Consider the following 18635-nt stretch of genomic DNA (forward strand, 5'->3'; position numbering starts at 1 on the left):
GAAACGTTTTCCTCCACCAGTATCACGTAGTGACCTGGCCACTATCCTGCAAGAAGAATGTCTTAAAATCCCTCTGACCACTGTGCAGGACTTGTATATGTCATTCCCAAGACGAATTGACGCTGTATTGGCCGCAAAAGGAGGTCCTACACCATATAATAAATTATTGTGGTCTAAAACCAGGTGTTTCAGTTTCATTGTCCAACCCCCGTATATTCAGTAACAGTTTCATTTATTAAAATAACCAGAAAACATAAGATGTTTTCTTTATAAAACTGTTTTTAGGGATCTGCAGTGAGTTCAGTTTTCCACACATTGGGTCAGAACTTGGGAAAGAAGGTCAACAGATTTTACATTTAGAAACAGCCCTTTTATTACTTTAGATAAATAAACTTAGCAAAAGGTTTAGCATGTGAGTTATGCCCATTAAAAAACATTCCAGTATACAATTTATTGCCAAGCATTGTTGAAAATACACAAACATTCTTGGATTTTATGCTATGTTTGTAAGTATCCCTAGCGCCGAACATTTACTAAAGCATGCAGCCTTTAACTTTTATTTCCATATTTCTAAACAGAGATGATCCTGCAGATTATGTTTAACATGACCTAATTTGTTGGGCTCTAACCTCAGCTACCCTTACATTGGGTGATATTTGGATACTGATTAGAGCTGAACACATGAACCACAGGCTGAGTTCTAGTGATGCCTTTGTCCCACTCTCTTTTTATTTGTGTGCAGTATTGGTAGCTGTGATGGTTCTTTGACCCCTTCGGTTCATCTGGTGGAGAATAAGAAGGAACAAAGCAGAGACGATAAGGGCCACACCAGACATGATGAAGCCTGTCCCATAATTCTCCATCTTGTCAATGAAGAAACCTAAAAGGAAAACAGAAACATGTCAATATAAAGACGTTTATGTGATAAGTAATGTCACCCTGCAATGCACCCTCACTAGCCAAAACAGTCAAAAATACCTAGTGCATATAATTGCTGAAAAAAAGACAACAGGATGAGAAGATCCATTAAAATGAAGTAGAGTCGACTTGTCTATCCCACTAAAGAGAGTGACTTTAAAGCTACCTTGATAGCTTTTCTTCAAAGTACAATAAGTACTTTAAAAATGTCAGTAAAGAAGTTAGAAATAGCCTCTGTGTCAGACTGAGTTAAAAATAGGGAACCATTGTCTCTATTTGGAGCCTTTCAGATTTATTTGAAATCAGTTTTAGACCAAAGAATAAGATGTGAAGATGTGCATCAGTGCTAGAAAAATTCAAAGCAAACAACAGAATAGAGAGAAACTGATAAGAAAATGTCAATCAATGATAAAACATCTTAGATTTAAAGATGCAAATAAAGAGTTTATCAAATAGAAAATATTTTTTTTCTCTTCACAACGTTTAGGTGCTAGACTAGAATTAAATTAAAACCAAGTAAAGTTTAGTTGAAAATGGTTGGTAGATTTAATTTTTGATGCAATTTAGTTTAAGGACCAACTGTACAGTGATGTGAAAAATGTGTTTTCCCCTTAGAGATTCATTCTGTCTTCAAGGTTTCAGATCATCAAACTAACCTGAGTGAACCCAAAAACAGGGTTTTCAAATTATGACTATTAAGATACCTAAAACAAGCTGGCCTCCCTTGTTAATCATAAATTCACTGTAATTATTCACCTTTTTTTGAAAAGCTAAGTTCAATTTTACAAGCCTCACCCAGGCAAGTGGTTATTAGGCCTGGGTGACCAGCACTTAAACAGAACCTATCTGACAACATGAAGTCTGCACAAAAAACAACATTCATGCCACGACATCAAAATTCAAAAACCACTTAGAAACAAAGACATTAACACCCATCAGGCTGGAAAGGGTAACAAAGCCATGTTCCTCTGCTTCAGGGCCCGTGTTTGATAAAACCATGAATTCTGCTCTTGAGCTGAAAATCCTAACAGAATCAGTCTGTGACCTTAAGCTCTAGCACATTTGGGTTGGGAATCAGAACAGTGATCCAAATTTCACCGGAAAGTCCACCTTTGAATGGCTCAAAAACCAACTGAAGGGGTTGGAACGGCCTAGTCAAAGTCTGGACTTTAACTTCAATGGATACTGTCCAAGATGACCCTAAACATGCAGTTCATGCTGAAAAACCCTTGAATGTGGCTAAATTAATGCGGCTGAATTAAAACAATTCTGCAAAGCAGAGTGGGTCAAATCTTCACAGTGATGTTAAGGAAATTCCCAGTTATTACAAAGACTTGCTGGCAGCTGTTGCTGCCAAGGGTGGAACAACCACTTATTAGGTTTTAAAGTTGATTGATTTTAGTATGTTTATGCTGTTATTTTTCTTTCTAAATATCTTCTTTATTTAGTATAACCTACTACTAATAAAAAAGTTGCTGACCTGTTTTGTTGTGCTTATTTTATACAATCACACTAAAGATAATTCCATTGTATGCTTCTCAGGTTCTCTTTGTCTGACGTTAAAATCTGTTTGACCACCTGAAACATTTAAGTGTGACGAAAAAGCAAAAACTGAAGAGATCTGTAATGGACAAATACTTTTCTAGTTCAATAATGTAGAAACACGATGATAGAAAACCCAATTTCTACCCTCCTGTGAATAAAGTTAATGTTAAACCTCATTCCTTTCATCAGAACCCCCGCTGTGCAAAACAGATTATTCTGGAAACCAAGATAACAGAGCAGACGGATGTTGCTTCTCACGGCAGCAACAGGTTGCAGGTTTAACATGTTATGACCTGCTTATGTGTAATGTAGTGTTAAACTGTTATAACCATTTCCAGTATTTCTGACTCAAGACATAGTTATTACATACCTCTGCAGCAGTTTCAAACTAGCAAAGGGAAAAAGTGAATTTTGTGCCAGCTGGAGAATCCTGCAGTGTGTATCTCCTACAGTCAGTCACACTTCAAGAACCCAAATTAGTCATTCCCTGATTGTGGCTCAGCCTTCATAGAAATCCATAAATTGTGTCATGTGAACCAAGCAAATGATTACTTTATAAGTATGTGTTGTTTCCCACTCAGCCAGAGAGCTGCAGTATTCCAGACTGTGTTGCTGCTGGAGGGGGTCAGAGGCAGACGTATCTTTGCAGGAACGCCAGCAGAAACTGGCTGTAATTTCTGCTGTTGTTTAGGATTGTTGGTTCTTTAACAATGTTCATGTAAACAACTTTAAATTATGGTTTATATCAAGCTTGTTTCAGCATGGAATAGATTCGTGTTTTTCTCTTTGATCTTATATAGAACCAGAAAATTGAAGCTGTTTTAACAATCTGCAAGAGGCAGAGTGTGGAAAAAGCCCTGGAATGAAAAGTTAGTTGAAAGGAAAGTCCATTTAGCAGCAAGATTGAATATTTAGAAAGCCATCGATAGATAGATAGATAGATAGATAGATAGATAGATAGATAGATAGATAGATAGATAGATAGATAGATAGATAGATAGATAGATAGATAGATAGATAGATAGATAGATAGATAGATAGATAGATAGATAGATAGATAGATAGATAGATAGATAGATAGATAGATAGATAGATAGATAGATAGATAGATAGATAGATAGATAGATAGATAGATAGATAGATAGATAGATAGATAGATAGATAGATAGATAGATAGATAGATACAATAAATGAAAGCAGTCACATTCTGTGCTGCTCTGAGTTTATTTCTAGCTTCCACCCGAGTGAAATGGATCACAGGGGATTCCACTGAACCTTCTTACAACTAAACTCACTTTCTGTTTGATTTTCACAGTCGGCAGGCTGTGTGTTTGCAGCTGACTATTAAAGCTTACCAGCGATGGGCGGTCCAAGCAGGCCTCCGCTGCTGCGTATGAGCATGAAAAACCCCAGAGCGCTTCCGAGCCTCTCCACCCCCACAACCTCAGGCAGCACTGTGATGTGGATGGCGACCGTGGCACCGTACACCAGGCCGTGAGCAGCACTGAAAGCAACCAGCTCTGAAAAAGTTGAGGCCAGAGGGCAGAGGAGTAAAACGGTACCGAGCAGAATCACTGTGGCTGTCAGCTGCTGAACCTGGTCGGAGTGCAGAGAGTAAACAGGCTTTGTGTCAACTACTGCTGTACTCTTGTCGAGAGATTTTACTTCAACATCATGTTGTTTGACTTATAGCTAAAAGTTATATTTAAACATATTAACATTTTAACGTCAAATTGAAGGTAAAACCTGCAGGATAGCAGGAGAAACCAGAACAAAGAAGTAAACAATGTTTAATATAGGTATAAAGCATTTCCCCTTACAGATTTCTTGTTTCTGCATGTATACCATAATGCTGAACATACCGTCTCAACAAGCTTCAGGTTTGCCACCCAGCCAAAGAACACTCTTCCAAAGAGGTCCAACACAGCAGAGATGGACAGGAGGGCTGCTGCCTGGTATTCTTTGATTCCTTTACTGCGAGCGTATGGAACCAGGAACAGAGATGGGGCGAAGAACCCTAGTGCAGCAAACACCCCGAACATGGAATAAACCATGAACCGGCCATTTGTAATGAGTGTGTAATCTACATAATATTGGATAGTAGTCCGCAGTTTGGTCCTCTTTTGACTGCTTGTAGAGGTTTTGGTCAAGCTAGATGTCTCATCAGGATCTTCGACACAATCCTTAACTGTCTCTTGAGCAGATAATTCCAATATGTTCATTTCACTTTCTATTTGAAAACTCAGCTTTGTTTCATCCAGATCTTCTATTGGGAGGTTTTCCTGCTCTTCTTTGCCCATATTGATATAAGTACCATCTCTTAAGGTCCCCAGGGGCCTGAGCAACATCCCACAAACACACAGGTTAAGTTGCAATCCCCCCAGGATAAGCAAAGCTCCCCTCCAAGAGAAGCTGTCGATCAACAGCTGGAACAGAGGGGTGAGGCTGAATGTAAGAATACATTCTCCAGCACTAGCCAAGGCATTAACCACTGGACGATTCTTCTCAAAGTACATGCCGAGCATGGTCACTGCAGGGGTCCAGGTTAATGCATAGCCAAAACCTGCAACAAACAAAGGAAACAAAAGTAAATATCACTCTGTTCACATGTTCATGTTTGCTCTTACTGTGTCTGTTAGGTTTACTTGTATCACTCACCATTTAGGAAACCAAAGGTTATGTAGAGTTCAGTCAGGTTACGGGCAAAAGCTCCAAACACAACTGCTGCACTGCATATGAGCCCACCCATGATTACCACAGAGCGATGGCTGAAGCGTGCACTCAGAGCAGAGGCTACTGGGGCTGAATGGAAATAGGCAACACAGAGAGACATGCTATCATGTGGTGAAAGTCACAGTTCAAGGTATCAAACATTTATTCTACATTTGAAGATTCCAGCATAGAAAAAATAGAAATAATACAGTTATATTTTCTGCTCAAGGAAGATTTATTGTATTTTTCTTTGAAAAAACAAAAGATTGGACTTTAACTCTTTGCTATTTAGTGACACTTGGTTAGGCCTGGCTTTAGAGACTGGGAGATTCTTGTAATTACTTAGTGTTTTGTAAAAAAGCTCATACCCTTTCAACCTGTCTGCATTTCATCACATTACAACAACAAACTTTTCATTCAGTTTATTAGGATGTTTTTTGACTGACCGACATAAAGTAACTCAGGCCAACTAATTAGAGTCCACCTGTGGCTAATTTACTCCCACTCTAAATACTTTAATGTTAAAGATAGAAACTCTCCTAGCATGTCCAGTCCAAATAGTAAAGTCCAGTGATGCAACCATAAACTTAAATACATTTGATTAGGTTCTGAGACTTCATTGAATCACCTTTCACTCCAGTCACTGCTGTATGTATGTCTCTACCAGCTTGCACATCCAGAAACTGTTTTCCTCTATAATATAACATACAGTTATGCTTTGATCTACACTGGTGGTTCTCAACCCTGGTCCTCCAAGTCCACAGGCGTCCATCTTTTAGACATGCCTTTGCACACCTGATTTAAAGTATTGCATCACCTCCTCAGCTGCCATCAAGTGCTGCAGAAGCATGTTAATTACCCATCCATTTAAATCAGGTTTGTGGCAGCAGAGAATAATTTAAAAGCTGCAGGACAGTTGGTCCTAAAACCAACACTGAGAAACCCTAATATAAACCATTGGATTGTATCTCTGGCTGTATGTTCAGGGTGGTTGCTTTGCTGGAAGGTCGACCTCCACCCCAGTCTCCAGTTTTCTGCAGCCTCTAACAGGTTTTCTTGCAGGATTGTCCTGGATTTAGCGCCATCCATCTCAAGTCTGACCAGCATCCCTGTTCCTGCTGAAAAAAAGCATCCCCAGAGCATGATGCCACCACCATTTTTCATGGTAGAGATGGTGTGTTTGGAACAAGGCAGAATGTGCAAAAATTCATGGGTGTGAATACTTTTCCAAGGCAATGAAAGCAGAACTGAACCCCATTTTACGCAAAATGTTAAAAAATAAGTGACTGTTCTGTAGTTTCTAAGCTTATCTAAGGAAAACAATAAACTGGTGGATAGTTACCTGCAATGTGAATGGTGGCCACAGTGATAGAGGTGATCCATGATGTTCCTGCTGCTGTGGTTTCAAAGTACTGCTGTATCTCAACATAAAATACACCAAAGGACTTAATCACACCAAAGGTCAGGCCAAAAACGAAGAAGCAGGAGACCAGGATGAACCAGGCGTAGCCCCCATCCTGGGCTGCAGGTGGTTCTGCAGCATTGCGTCTCTTCTGAGCCTTCTCTGGAGGGTCCATATTGACCAGCAATGGTTTTCACAATACTTTAATATGTAAAGAGAGACAAATATATGTTATTTTTTATCCTTTGTGCAGCAGTCAAGTATCCTAAACACAATTAGGCCAAATTCTCCTGCCATACCCCTCGCCCCACTGTATTTGTTTTGGACGTTGCCATGTGTGGTTAGAAGATAGTTTCTTTTGAACATCAAAGGTTAGTTTTCTGTCGCTCTCAATAAACCTGACAACCAAACTTACTTTCCAAAAGGAAGAAGACACCTTATCCAATAAGGCAGGCTGCAAAATACGAGACGGTGCCAACTAGGGCCAAGGGGAGGAACTGGGAAAGCTTCCAAGCTTGTTATTTATAAAAGCAGCATAGCGTGTGAGGACTTTAAAACTTCAATCACATTCGCCTCTTTCCCCCTTGTGGTTTTCAATGAAGCTACTTTAGGGTTATTATGCAGTCAATCAGATTAACTTTGAAACTTAGCTGAATCAGTTTATAGAGAGTTCCCTTCTGTACAAACATTGTTGTCCACAAAATTGGCTAAATAAGTAATAATTTTCCATACTGTTAAACAAAACTGTCAAAAAATGCCCCCACAAAGCCTGGATCTCAGTGTTTTCTGGCCATTTGAAAACAAACCTACAGACCTGAGGAACATGCTATCTCCCAAAACTGTGTGAGCAATTTGTATGAAATTTGTATACCAGCATGTTGTTGCAGGAGTGTGTACAGTGCAACAAGGCGTTAAGTGCTGTTTGTTGGAAAAATATTTTCATGTTTAATGTAACAACAGACTCTGAGGACCCTGGTCTTCTGTAGTGGCCTGACCAGGAACCAACCTCCGTTCTAAAAAAAAAAAAATTAACAATATGAACCTTTTCATATATGGACGTCCACAAAAACTGACAGGCTGGACAAAGAGAGCATAATTTTTGAGAAGCAGCCAATATGCCAATGGTATCTCTAGAGGAGCTGCAGAGATCTGTCCACAAGACAAGTCTTAGTCTTTATGGAAGAGTTGCAAGAAGGAATTCCTCTTTGCAAGTTTGCCTTGAGCCATGTGGCAGAAGGTGCTCTAATCAGATGAAAAAAAATCTATCCATGACCACACCATGAAACATGGTGGTGGCAGTATCATGCTATGGCTATGCTTTTCTTTGGCAGGGTCAGGCAAGCTTGTCAGGGGTGATTGGAAGGTGGATGGAGCTAAATCCAGAAGAATCCTGGTTTGTCACCTAAAAATCCAATAATTGACGTTTGTGTGTAAATAATGACAAAATGTGGACAAATTCAAAGTGTATGAATACTTTTGGAAGGCATTGTAAATTAATATGCAGTCCCAGGTGCACATGTCACTTACAACTGGTGCTGACGCAATTACTGTCCTGCACAATAGGGATTAGCTGAATGAGTCGTTAATGTTTGCTTCTTTCCTCCGTCGTTATAAGTGACGGGTGTTTCTTGTACACAGGAGTGTCGGGTCCAAAGGATGTAAATTCTCCATCAGTAAAAGTCACACCTGTAAGCTACGCTATTATCATTCTATTTACAGTCATGCTTTACCTGCTGCCAAAGGAGTAAATTAATTAGTGTGATCAATCTTTGCAAAATCAAAACCCCCCTAATTTAAGCTGGGTAGATCAGTAACTGCTGCAAAGGCTATTAGATGTCCTAAATAGCCTCTTGGACCTTTAAACAGTTAAACAAGTAAACAAAATGAATACCATAATGTAAATGTTCTACCAATTTAAAGACAGACAGTGAAACAGAGAAGTGCATATTCAGATTTATGTCAGTGTGTTTCTGAAAAAGCAACATACAGAGAAAAAAGATAAACCCTTGTTGAATGCACAGGAGCATGTCCACAAAGCATATTAAAGCATTTTATGAATGCTTTAATTGAATTTAATTTGAATTTTAATTGAATGGAGAAATTTATACTAAGACCTTAGAAGATGTCAAAAAGCCAACAGGAATGAAACTGATTTCCAGACATAAATCCATGCCATATTACTACTTTACCTCTGGTGTTTGGTCACTTTGAAGCCATCATCCTGCTCCAGCAGATCTGAATGCAGGTGGCTCTGCACTGCTGACAGGGGTGATGTCCCTCACACAGCAGAAGCTACAACATGTCCTAACAGGCGACAGCAGCCACACGGGGTTAAATAAAATGTTTAGCAAATGGTTGATGTAACGTATGAGCCTAGTCTGACCTTTGAACTCCATTTTTCCAGCATTTCTCAGTCTGTCGACATGCAGGCAAAGGCCAAAGTCCTATCAGATTCTGTGTAAATTTGTGCGTGAGTGTATCAGTGTGGGATTCATGGTCTACATTAAGAGAAGCGGACGTCATTATGTTATATTTGACAGCCTGGGATTCCTTCCTGATTAGAACCTGACATCATGATGACATTATCTTCTACTACAGTGAAAGTTACATCATCAACCTCAGAGGTAGAAAGTGAACTAAAGCAGATCTGAAGCAACATCAACTAAAATTATTAGCTCAGTAGGGTAGAACAAAAAAAACGTAGAAATAGTACAATCCAGATTTTTATTTACTTGTTGATAACTTCTAAAGTCATGAGAAAAAGATTGTTTGGTCAGACGTAGAGAATGATATTCTTTTCACTTGCCTTTCAGGGTTTCTGTAGGGTCAATCCTGTATCTGAAACACTTTCAATCCATGGTTCAAACACGGGCGTACAGGTACCACTGGTGGTACTTGGGCTGCCTTTAGTGGTAATCTAAAGAAATGTAGATAAATCTGAAGAAAATGAACCACTGTTCCTACAACTGTGATGTAAGCCCTCTCACCTCAGGAGATAAATTGTCCAATCACATTGGTCTTTGCATCAATCAAAAACGTTACTCTCTTAGAACAAGTCCTTTATCATACAGATGTGGGCGGCAGCATTATCCTGTTGAAAGAACTGTTCTGCCACATCTTCACAGAACAAGCTGTGGTTTCACACTGCCCAAGCTGAAGCACCATTGTTCCATTGAAAGAAAATATCCCAGATCGTGATACAACGTCCTCCTCTGTTTTAATCCTAAGGAAATTATCTAACGGATCTCTTTGGTGTGCCTTTAATGTCGGAAGTCATCAGGACCATCCAGATTAAATCTTTTCTTCTCAAAGAATAAGATGTTTCTGTTTTGTAATCCCTTCCTTTGCAGATGTCATGGTATGACATCCTTGGACTTGGTTTGTGTTTTTGTATTAACCGTTCTTAGGTCTATGGTTTCCTTTATTGTTAATTAGTTCCACCTGTCCCTTATGCCTCCATGTCTCCTTGCCACACCTGTTCTTAGTTCCTGTGATTACCTGCCTTTGTTTTCTCCCTGTATATTAGTTGGTCTGTGTTCTTTGTTCCCCGCTGGTTCCTCCGTCACTATTCCTCATTCACTACCCTTGTTGATGTTCAGTTTTTGCTACGTTACAGAACTATGTACACATGTAAGTTTTTGGCTCGACTCATGTTTGTACTTGTTGGATTATGTTATGTTTTGGAGACCTTTAATTAAAGAAAAGTCCTCCTTTCATCATGCGGCTGCCAGGCTCTTATCTGCAGTTTGGTCCGATCCAAACCAAGAACGTGATAGTAGATGGCCAATTAATAGTTTTTGGTTAAAGCCTTAATTATTTATTCATGGACAGCCCATCAGATCCTCAGCGCACATAAAATCGTTTTGGGTCTACCTTTTAAGACCTTTTAAGAAGTTTAACGAACATTTGTAGAGGCGGTGAGCTGTGACAAGACCACAACTGAAACAAGAAACTGGAACCCGAACAGGAACCTCCCAAACCCAAATGATGCCCAATTTGATCATCTAGAGTTCAATCTGGATCTCTGACATTATTTTAAACACAGTTTGTGGTTCATGAAATCTTTATGTGAAAACACCAAAAACCCATCAATGAAAACAGGAATTATCTACACAGACACTGGTGCTTGCACCTTGGTTTAGAGATTTACATGCACGTGTTGAAATACAACTCACCATGTTGTGCAACAGGAAAGCCTTTATTAGTTACACAGAGATCTGTAGGATGAAAGAAGTTACACAGTACTAAACAATGCACTCTGACAGATTTTAATTAACACCCTTGGATATTGATTTTTTTTACTTGTAAATGGTTTAAATACAGTGAATGAATGACACATATACTCACCAGCCACTTTATTAGACATAACTCTTCCATTGTTTCTCGAAACAAATAGTGACGCAGCTAATCACATTGTGGGAACTTATTGGATTAATTCATCTTGATGTGGTGAAGACTTGATTAAATTCCAACTGAGCCTCGGAATGAGGAAGAAAGTAGATTTAAGAGACTTTGAATACAGCATGGTTGTTGATGCCAGACGGTCTCAAAAAGAGAAAATATCTAGTAGCACAGCAGGTGTGTGGAGGACAATGTCTTGTTGATGTCAGAGGTCAGAGGAGAATGAGTGAGGGTATTGTAATATTTAAAATGTTTTTAAACTGGCATGCTTGGTATCACCTGCTCTGTTGGTCTCTTCATTCAAAGCCTGAAAAGCATGAATATGTGTTGGAAAGACTTCTGACAATCTGAACTATTGATCCAGTTTTTCATGGAAATACTCAGAAGCTCATTGAACCGCTTCTCAGTGTTTATATTTATTTATAAGACATTAACTCAACTCAGGAACTTCCTGTTTTTGGAGTGTGATGGAAATTCTTGCAGTAAGTGCTCTAAAGTGTATGACCTTTAGGTTACCTCACTCCTCAGAACATTTGTGTTAGAGGAGGAGGCTGTAAAAGCCATTATCAGAAGTGTAATGGTTAAAACCCATCATTTAGGGTGATATCTCAGGAAGAGCAGATGGGTCTGTTCCTAGATAACTTTGTCACCTATGAACCCGAGAAGGGTCTGGGGTCATAAAACACAGACTCTTTGAAGTTGAGATAACACTGTCATGTTCTGGTATAAATACTGTGTGTAAATGTTGATCGTGTCTCTGCTTCACTGACTTGCTCAGTGACAGAGTCATTCAAACGCTGAATGCCTTTGAATAAAACTTATAAAGACAAAGTCCGGATTTTCTCTTGTTAGTCAACTTCTCTCCACTTTGATAAGAAAATTCCATTACAGGAGCCTCACAGTTCACTGACAAGGCTGACATCAAAGTTAGTGGAACAGCAGTTTGAAACTGAAGATTGGTGTGTTTATAAGACCAAGTGCAAAGAGCTTGGGCAAAGTCTGGATTTAATCCTGAGTCAGCAGACATCATCAAACAACACCTGCAGGGTCACATATTGTTCTTTATGCTCAGTTAATCACATTAACTTTAAATCCCTCAGACCTGCCAGCATATTAGGGACATCTAAACAAGTTAAGCAACTCATTGTAAAATGCTCACATGTAGGAATATTTTTGTCAGGTTTATCTTTATTGTCATCCAGGTGGTCACATCCAGGACATCCAGCTCCAACTGTTAACCCTGTTTCAAACAAGGTATCTGTGTGTCTGTACAGAAATCTACCGCAGCTGCTGTTGCATTCGGCAGGCCACAATGGGGACATTTCCACCCAAGCTTATCTCTAGCTTTTTAGCACACATATGAGGATTTTGGTTCAAAACTGATAGATATTTGAAACTGTTAATAATTTCATCCATCCTGCGGAGACATCGGTTTCATGCAAACAAATGTGACCCCAGAGCATGATCCTGCCACCACCATGCCCAGTTTCTGTTCCTCTTTTTAATCAGTTTTGGAAAAATGTTCAGTTTTTCTATGGTCTTTGTAGTTCTTTGGATAATAAGATCCTTTGAATCCTTTGGAATCTCTCTGTAGAATCTCTCTGAAGAATGCAGAGAGAAATATCACTATAATCCTATTAGGATAGTTCATTTAATCATATTTCTTGTTCATATGATTCACTAATGCTGCTGTTGGGCTGAACAAACTCATGCAACCAGGGGTTCTGAGCTCCAATATTTTGCCCTTTCAGAACATTTCTTATCCTGTACAATATTCAGTACAATGTTTCTTTTAACTTTAACAAAGGGAATCCATCTCTGCTGTTTTTATTCTGTTCACTGTTGGTTGTGTTATTTAAAAAGGACTCGCTGATTATGGCCTGATATTAAGTTTTTTGTTTTTAGGATTTTTTAAAACCGTGTCCTGTCAGTCAGAGTAGCGCTCAGAATTGTTGTCTAAGTGCCAAGAAAAAGCTTAAAAGATTTACCTTCACAAGTGGAGCATTACAACTAACGCTTTAAAGCTCTGCTTAATATTTATAAAAGAAACTTTATTAGAAACTGCTTTGGGATTATTTCAATTGTTACGGACACGGAGACAGAAGAGAAAAGGAAAAAATAAGAAGCACAAAAGAGAGAGAGGTGGAGCAAAAAGGAAATGGGGAGAGAAGGAGAAAATGGAGGAGAGAAAAATGTCACATTATGGTTTTGGGTTGGACCAAAGCACAGACAAGAGCTTGGAAGCAGCATTGTGGAATCCAGAGCTTTATTCAAAGTATCAAAACGTAACAAAAAACACACTGCAGGTACTGACCAGAGTGGAATCCAAAACTTACAAGGCTGAGGGTAGCGAGTTGTAACACAAGGAACCAACAAAGCAGAGTGAAACAAACCAACTAATGTACAGAGAGAGAGAGAAAGGCAAGTAATCAAGGAATCAAGAACAGGTGTGACAAGGAGGCAGAAGGAACAGGTGAGACAAATACAAAGATTGAGCATAAGTGAAGTGACTAACAATAAAGAGAAACACAGGCCAGGATAAATAATCAAAAGCATAAGAAAACTACAGGTCCTTCTCAAAATATTAGCATATTGTGATAAAGTTCATTATTTTCCATAATGTCATGATGAAAATTTAACATTCATATATTTTAGATTCATTGCACACTAACTGAAATATTTCAGGTCTTTTATTGGCTTAATACGGATGATTTTGGCATACAGCTCATGAAAACCCAAAATTCCTATCTCACAATATTAGCATATCATTAAAAGAGTCTCTAAACGAGCTATGAACCTAATCATCTGAATCAACGAGTTAACTCTAAACACCTGCAAAAGATTCCTGAGGCCTTTAAAACTCCCAGCCTGGTTCATCACTCAAAACCCCAATCATGGGTAAGACTGCCGACCTGACTGCTGTCCAGAAGGCCACTATTGACACCCTCAAGCAAGAGGGTAAGACACAGAAAGACATTTCTGAACAAATAGGCTGTTCCCAGAGTGCTGTATCAAGGCACCTCAGTGGGAAGTCTGTGGGAAGGAAAAAGTGTGGCAGAAAACGCTGCACAACGAGAAGAGGTGACCGGACCCTGAGAAAGATTGTGGAGAAGGGCCGATTCCAGACCTTGGAGGACCTGCGGAAGCAGTGGACTGAGTCTGGAGTAGAAACATCCAGAGCCACCGTGCACAGGCGTGTGCAGGAAATGGGCTACAGTTGCCGCATTCCCCAGGTCAAGCCACTTTTGAACCAGAAACAGCGGCAGAAGCACCTGACCTGGGCTACAGAGAAGCAGCACTGGACTGTTGCTCAGTGGTCCAAAGTACTTTTTTCAGATGAAAGCAAATTCTGCATGTCATTCGGAAATCAAGGTGCCAGAGTCTGGAGGAAGACTGGGGAGAAGGAAATGCCAAAATGCCAGAAGTCCAGTGTCAAGTACCCACAGTCAGTGATGGTCTGGGGTGCCGTGTCAGCTGCTGGTGTTGGTCCACTGTGTTTTATCAAGGGCAGGGTCAATGCAGCTAGCTATCAGGAGATTTTGGAGCACTTCATGCTTCCATCTGCTGAAAAGCTTTATGGAGATGAAGATTTCATTTTTCAGCACAACCTGGCACCTGCTCACAGTGCCAAAACCACTGGTAAATGGTTTACTGACCATGGTATCACTGTGCTCAATTGGCCTGCCAACTCTCCTGACCTGAACCCCATAGAGAATCTGTGGGATATTGTGAAGAGAACGTTGAGAGACTCAAGACCCAACACTCTGGATGAGCTAAAGGCCGCTATCGAAGCATCCTGGGCCTCCATAAGACCTCAGCAGTGCCACAGGCTGATTGCCTCCATGCCACACCGCATTGAAGCAGTCATTTCTCCAAAGGATTCCCGACCAAGTATTGAGTGCATAACTGTACATAATTATTTGAAGGTTGACGTTTTTTGTATTAAAAACACTTTTCTTTTATTGGTCGGATGAAATATGCTAATTTTGTGAGATAGGAATTTTGGGTTTTCATGAGCTGTATGCCAAAATCATTCGTATTAAGACAATAAAAGACCTGAAATATTTCAGTTAGTGTGCAATGAATCTAAAATATATGAATGTTAAATTTTCATCATGACATTATGGAAAATAATGAACTTTATCACAATATGCTAATATTTTGAGAAGGACCTGTATTTAGTGGCTCAATATAGAACATTTGTGTATCTGTTAACGCCTGAATCTAAACACCTGTGGGTCTGAGTGTGAGCGCTGAGTGTGAGCGTGCTTGTGTGTACAAGGTTTCTCCATAAAAATATGCAATAGTGAGTGTGAGGAGTCACAGACCTGCCACCCTGGACCTGGGACAGATACAGAGGAGATCTGAGCCATAGACATCCAAAGGCCCCCCTGAGCATAGGAACCCCAGGAGAACCATCGCAGAGACTACCGCAACCCCAGGGGAGTCCCAGGGGAGCCACCTAGCAGCCACAGTACAGAAGCCCCAGGGAGCTGCAGTGACAAGCCCACAGGCCCTGCCAACAGCCGTCTACCCCCGAGCAGATCCAGCCATGGACACAGAGACCTGAGACCCCGAGATATATCACTACCCAAGCAGAGGCCCAACAGAGCCCGGGGATCCAAGCCCCGGCAAGCAGCCACCGGGAGCGAGCCGGTACACAACAAAGCACCCAGGCCCAGACACCGAGAACCACAACACACCAGCAGGCAGAGACACCAACCACCGGCAGGTAGTGTGGCGGGGAGCAAATAGGCCCCACATTTGATGGGGGACCTAAACTGATCCAGGAGAGGAAGCAGTCCAAGACCTAACCTGACACAAAAAACAGGCACACACAGTCACAATCACACATTCCCACACTCATGCGTACACATAAAAAGACTTACACCCACGCGCCCAACGTAAAGACAAACAACAATGGACATTGTACACACACTCACACTCCCAGGGGTGGAGACAGGCAGATCACCCCAGCACCAGCCCAGACTAGTGCCAGCACTGCCCAAACCCGAGCGACCCCGGCCCGGCCCGGACCCCGATCCCCCGCCTGACCCCAGTCCTCAATGACCCCGATCCTCATCCGGAGAGGGGGCCATGTACAAAAGAGGTTCTACATGGTTCAAACGACCCCGCCAACCAGAGCCGCCACAGGATGAAACAGTCCCAACCCCTCAATGAATTCTGATCTCAACCTCATGAGACCCCCACTCCCAATGAACCCCAACATGAATTTCCCCACAGGGGCACAGATATTGAACATATGCCCCCGATCCCAAACACCATAAATCCCCTCCCTACAGGGGCACACCCCCATAGTTGAGCTCCATCCCTGAAAAGCAGATGAAGCCACACCCACACAGCACAAGCTCCACACACAGCCCAGCTCCAAGCACCCTGCCGCATCCTGCCTCCCACCACTGGGCACAGTGCCTACAACTGAACCCCCAACCCCACACCAAGATGGAACAAACCCGCCCGGAAAGAGGTCCCCGGCCAGCGGCAAGCACCGTTCCCTACTACGCCCCCCGCAACCACACAAACACACAACATCACCGCCACTGCAACGATAGTCCAGGGAGGAACATTATCCAGTTCAGCTCTACCATCGCCGCTCATCCCATTCAAATGCCGGTGACCCCACATCCAAGAAGAGGACACAACCCCCCCACCACACACGCTGCAGCCCCTCCACACCACCCTCTAGCCTGCCGCCCCGATTCCCCCCAGACATGACAGCCAGCAAAGCAGCACACTACCAAGCCCGCCAGTCCATGAGAGAGAAACATGCACCAGCCGGGTAACTGGGCCGTGCTGGCCAACTGCTCCAGGCCAAGCACAACCTGCCAGCCGCCCCAGTGCAGTCCCAAGACATTAATTCTCTTCCAGTCACTAATTCTCAATGGTGTCTAATTAGCTGCCTTTATTTATTGAAATAGTATTTGAAGAAATATTATTAAGGGAGTATTTTGGAAAAGAGCCAAATCTTTCTGGAGAAATGAGGCTTAATGGTGTTTACTTAGTTATCAAATCTAGTAAATGATGTTCAGGGACTATTATTCACTAGCTTGAAAACAACCTTTCTGTTAAATACTCTTTAGTAGCAAGCACGTGTTCTTACTGGTTAGCAGTTGAGGTAAGGTAAGTTTATTTATATAGTGCTTTTCAGCAACGAGACACTCAAAGCGCTGTACATACAATTACAATACAATCAGAAAGAAAATAAACACAGATACAGACACAGAAAAACAAATCAAAAGATAAAAATCAAACAACAGAGGTAATTAAAAAAAATAAAATAAAAGAGAATAGAATGATGGACAAGAAAATGAAAGACAAACTGGACTGAAAACGCAAATAATCATGCCTAAATGGCACAGTCAAAGGCCACTCTAAACAAATACGTTTTCAATCATAATTTAAAGCAACTTAGGGTTTTGGCGCTTTTACAGTTTTCTGGGAGTTTATTCCAGATTAGTGGAGTATAAGAACTAAAAGGTGTTTCTCCATGTTTGGTTCTGGTTCTGGTTCTGCAGAGTAGATTTGAGCCAGAAGACCTGAGAGGTCTGGGTGGTTGATCCACTGACAACAAGTCTGCAATGTATTTTGGTGCTAAGCCATTCAGTGATTTATAGACTAACAGAAGTATTTTAAAGTCTATTCTTTGAGCTACAGGGAGCCAGTGTAAGGACTTTAGAACCGGGCCGATGTGCTCCACTTTCTTAGTTCTAGTGAGGACGTGGGCAGCAGCGTTCTGGATCAACTGCAGCTGTCTGATCCACTTTTTAGGCAGACCTGTGAAGACACTGTTGCAGTAATCAATTCTACTAAAGATGAACGCATGAATTAGTTTTTCAAGGTCCTGCTGAGACATTAGTCCTTTAATCCTGGAGATGTTCTTTAGGTGATAGAAGGCCGACCTTGTTACTGTCTTTATGTTCCTCTGAAGGTTCAGGTCTGAGTCCATCACTACACCCAGGTTTCGAGCCTGACTGGTGGTTTCTTGCTGTATTAACTGAAGCTGTGTGCTAACTTTTAAGCGCTCTTCCTTTGGTCCAAAGATTATTACTTCAGTTTTGTTTTGATTCAACTGAAGAAAATTTAGGCCCATCCATGCATTGATTTCTTCTAAGCATTTGCCCAGCGCTTGAATGGGTTCATGGTCACCTGGTGACATCGTAACGTATAGCTGTGTGTCGTCTGCATAGTTATGATAACTTACATTGTTGTTCATTCAAATCTGAGTTAGGGGGAGCATGTAGATATTGAATAGGAGGGGCCCTAAGATGGACCCTTGGGGAACGCCACGTGAATTTTGTGGTCTCTGATGTAAAGTTACCTACTGACACAAAAAAGTCCCTGTCCTTCAAGTAGGATTTAAACCAGAAAGGCTGACCCAGTTTTCCAGGCGCTCTAATAAAATGGAGTGATCAACAGTGTTGAATGCTGCACTAAGATCCAATAATACCAGCACTGTGGTTCTTCAACAGTCTGCATTTATACGGATGTCATTGAACACCTTGACAAGAGCAGTCTCTGTACTGTGATGAGCAGGAAGCCTGACTGGAAGACATCGCAGCTGTTGGTCGTTGTTAGGAAGTTGTTTAACTGTTGAAACGCAGCTTTTTCAGTAATCTTATTGATGAAGGGGAGGTTT

General features: G+C 41.2%; 1 protein-coding gene across 2 annotated transcripts; it reads right to left on the reverse strand.

The window, feature by feature from the left end:
• Window positions 1-348: 348 nt before the first annotated feature.
• On the reverse strand, window positions 349-8920 carry si:dkey-246g23.4 (uncharacterized protein LOC559426 homolog). Of its 2 annotated transcripts, none has more exons than XM_047384431.1 (6): window positions 8767-8920; window positions 6518-6778; window positions 5122-5265; window positions 4326-5026; window positions 3819-4059; window positions 349-880 (listed from the first exon to the last, which is right to left on the reverse strand). In XM_047384431.1, the coding sequence occupies exons 2-6, from the start codon at window positions 6750-6752 to the stop codon at window positions 729-731; spliced, it is 1473 nt and encodes a 490-aa protein (XP_047240387.1). In that variant the 5' UTR covers window positions 6753-6778; window positions 8767-8920; the 3' UTR covers window positions 349-728. The 2 variants fall into 2 exon arrangements, with proteins under 2 accessions (XP_047240387.1, XP_047240396.1); XM_047384440.1 differs by lacking the exon at window positions 8767-8920 and adding an exon at window positions 5804-6293 and having other exon boundaries at window positions 6518-6654.
• Window positions 8921-18635: the final 9715 nt, after the last annotated feature.

This window comes from Girardinichthys multiradiatus, chromosome 2 (genome assembly GCF_021462225.1).
Source record: "Girardinichthys multiradiatus isolate DD_20200921_A chromosome 2, DD_fGirMul_XY1, whole genome shotgun sequence".
In the NCBI taxonomy this organism is placed as follows: domain Eukaryota; kingdom Metazoa; phylum Chordata; class Actinopteri; order Cyprinodontiformes; family Goodeidae; genus Girardinichthys; species Girardinichthys multiradiatus.

Coding starts and splice junctions, on each gene's coding strand:
- si:dkey-246g23.4 (XM_047384431.1), bottom strand. CDS start 6,752: ATGGACCCTCCAGAGAAGGCTCAGAAGAGACGCAATGCTGCAGAACCA. Junction 5,027..5,121: donor AACCTTTGGTTTCCTAAATG/GTGAGTGATACA, acceptor TGTTTGTTGCAG/GTTTTGGCTATGCATTAACC. Junction 881..3,818: donor GCTTGGACCGCCCATCGCTG/GTAAGCTTTAAT, acceptor TTTTCCTTTTAG/GTTTCTTCATTGACAAGATG.